General features: G+C 47.8%; 1 protein-coding gene across 6 annotated transcripts in view; it reads right to left on the bottom strand.

The window, feature by feature from the left end:
- The window catches only part of Cacna1d (calcium voltage-gated channel subunit alpha1 D), a 458,457-nt gene that overhangs the window by 76,520 nt on the left and 378,521 nt on the right, over positions 1-3,416 (bottom strand). For all 6 annotated transcript variants that reach the window (XM_021182191.2, XM_021182190.2, XM_021182193.2 and 3 more), the window contains one exon: positions 1,839-1,959. In XM_021182191.2, coding sequence (XP_021037850.1) covers positions 1,839-1,959 — 121 coding nt within the window. The remainder of the gene's footprint in view (positions 1-1,838; positions 1,960-3,416) is intronic.

Here is a 3,416-nt window from a genome sequence, read left to right on the forward strand (position 1 = left end):
GCAGGGAGGGAGGGAGGGAGGGAGGGAGGGAGGCAGGCAGCAGACTGTGGCCCTGTATACTAGAAACTTCCATGTGGGCTGCCATACACATCCATCATTGAAAGCTACCAAAGGCCTAACAGCAAGACTATTGTGAGGGGAACACAACAAGAAGCTGTCTAATTCTAGTCAAGACATTCAAAAAGGGAAGACACCTGGGTGAGTTACATCAACTCTTGGAAAAACCATCTGACAACATGGGAAATCTAGAAGCTCCTCTGAGAGCCTTTGCAACAGTGACTTGGGCAGCTCTCAGCACTGGGGATAGCTGTGTCAAGCATGTCTCTCTCTCTTAAGGGACCCCAGGAAGAAATAATCCCATCTCTGCAATGACAGTAAATCTGTGGGAAGCTGAGTCAAATCTAAATCCGGATCAGTTTGCCACCTGCACTCAGAGGCATGGCCCAGACTTCTTGAACAGGGGTGTTCTGTGGATTCATTCAGAAATTCTACAGAGCACCCTGGGCAGGCCAGCCCCTGCTGGGCACTGGGAATATGGGAGGACACAGGACACAATGGAGTATAGCTTCCAGCAAGAGACAGCCAACACAAGCAGCTCCTGAAGGCTTTTGTATGGTGGCATATGTTACAGAGAGCTTCACCATGGAGCTGGAGAGGAATGGCAGGGAGCAGTCTGCAGTCTCAAACCTAGCACCCAGTGTGACTACAGTCAGTCAGGAGGAGAACAGAAAAGGAAAACCATCTACTTGACAAATGTCCTCACGGGACACTCCACACTGTCTTACCAGGAAACATGCAAACACAGAAAAGGAGACTCCTGGCCCATGAAGCTGGCATCTGGTTGGGGATGGTTGTGGTGGGGGGGGCATCCACCACAGTTCCAGTGGACAATGACTCTACACATAGCCAACAGACATGGATAAAGTCTGAGGGGGATTCAGAGGTCAGTGAGCTCATCTCTAACCAGGAAGAAAAGGGTTGAGGATCTCTCTGGAGGCCAGGGTACTAGAACTGAGCCCAAGGACTCAGAGAGAGAGAGAGTTTCCCCAGAAATCTCACAGCATTAAACACTGCCCCTACAGACAGCAGGATGGGCTAGCACTAGGCTTTCTACACTGAAGAAAGTTCACCATAAGCACTAAAGATGACTGGGAGCGGTGAGCTCCAGAGGTCTGGACCAATAGGGAGCCACTCACAGTAGGACTTTTTAAATCGGAAGCATGAGGTCGTCATGTCTGTACATATGCTCATTAGCCACAATTACATTACAAAGACTCTTCGCATGGTAGGTCTTATACTAGGCACGAAGGAGCCAGAGTTATAACAGACACAACAGGCAAATATTACAAGACCCTGAAGGGGCTGGTGGCAGTGAACAAAATGGCCCCCAGCAGCCATCTGCCGGAATCTCAGCAGGGAAGAGGAATCAAACACATCAGAGGAAAGTTGCACAGCATGGTAGAGACCAGTGAGCAAAGCAAGACCAGGACAAGCCATCAGTGGCTCCTCACTGCTCATGGGGCGACAGGGATGTAGGCCTAGCCTCCCAGTGATGACAACATAATCTTCAGGCTTCCCTGCTTGTCCTGTATGCAGACCTGACACTACACTCATTATCTACTGGCACCGGTGTAAGCACTTGTATCCCCGAGAGTAACTCATACTACATGGCTCCCATCTGCCACATGGATTATAAAGCTGGCATGGAGCTAGCCAGGGAAAGGCATTCGTCTCCCTTAGCCCTACAGCTGCTACCGTCGCCACCACAACCACAGAGAAAGTCAGAAGAAACGAGACAGTGATGGTGACTACATAGTTCCAGTGGCTCCAAAGGATACAGTTACCACAGATGAAAAGGATGATGAAGTAGATACAGACAATCATCCCAGAAGAGGAAGGGCCTCCATAGGCCATGATGCCGTCATACATCACCGCATTCCAGTCTTCGCCTGTCAGGATCTGAGAAGAGAAGGGTGGAGTCAGACAACAGGCAGAAGCTTCCGACCACGGCTGTGCTGCCTGAGTTCCTCGGTCACTGCTAAGTCTCCCCTCAAGGCCTTTCTCAGCCCAGCTCACAATGAAACTGATCTATCTGCTATCCTATTAAACCTTCTATAGATTGTTTGATCTTTCAAGTAAGAGTGTTTCTTCTAGTTTCTATCCTCTCTCTAGACAGCAACTGACCTTGATACCTGTCTGTCTGGCACCTTCCTCTATAGATTAAAATCGACAAACACACAAACACCTAGAGAAACAGGCCACTAGTATATTCTCTGATCTTTTTAAGCATGAAGTAGACCATATTTCTACAACTGGCTTTTTTCCTATTCAGGGATGTTCCTGGAGACCCTGACTAAATAGGTTTTTCTTGCTCATTTTACTCCACACGTAGTATTCCACATAGCTGATGTACTGCAGAGACAGGGAATCTCTCTGTGCATTCTCAGAACCAGGGCATTCGGTCATGTGCAAGTGCATAAACTACCTCAAGAGTAGATATGATCAGTTTCAAAGGAAATCTTCTCTATTGATACCTGGTAATCCAATCCATTCTGAAATCCAACCAGATAAATATAGACAGCAGTTTTTAAAAACTGCTACCCCATGGGAAGAGAGTTTCTTTATTTTCTGTCCAGACAAACCAAACAACAACTGGGCAGATAATTAGAAAAGAGCTCTTTCTTGACTTTATTCCTAATAAAACTATGAAGAGACGCCATTTTACCTGTCAGGCTAGAAGCAGTCATGAACTACAAACACCTAGCTCAACAAAGGGAAGAGGCATGGTGGTCTCCACACTGCTGCCTGAGAGTGAATAGATCCTACTATAAGCAGAACATTGTGAGAAGTCCCAAGAGCAAGCCAGGCCCTTTTCCCAGCAGCTCCACGTGGAGAGCATGTCTGACACGTTTAGTCTCCAACACGTGCCAGTGCATCCTGTACATTCAGTTCTACCCTCTGGAGCACTGTTTATATAAGCAAGAGCAGGCAATAGCTCAACACTCATCAGTGAGGGGCTGGTCACAGAAACAACAGTGACCTACACCACAGAAGGGGGTTGGAAGAAGGGATTAGGGTGGAATAGGGGTTGGAAGGGTGGTATATATAAGAACCCAATAAAGTAGCAGCCCCCCCCCAAAACACACCTACAGTCTATGATGTGTTTGGAAGAAGGGTGTAACCTTTTGTGGACCAAGTAGGGGAGCCCATTTCTTACAGATGAAAACAAACTAAAGCAAGATGCCAGACAGCATGTGGACTTGGCCACTCTATGTGTAGAATCACCATAGGAAAGCAGGCAAGATGGCTCTCGCCTGTGAACAAATACCTATCTAACACCACTCAGGAAACTGGGGTACCCGTTACCACCCGGAGGATGCGATTAGTGGCTGGGTAGGAGGACTGCCAGTTGGTAT

Source organism: Mus caroli, chromosome 14 (genome assembly GCF_900094665.2).
Source record: "Mus caroli chromosome 14, CAROLI_EIJ_v1.1, whole genome shotgun sequence".
NCBI lineage: Eukaryota > Metazoa > Chordata > Mammalia > Rodentia > Muridae > Mus > Mus caroli.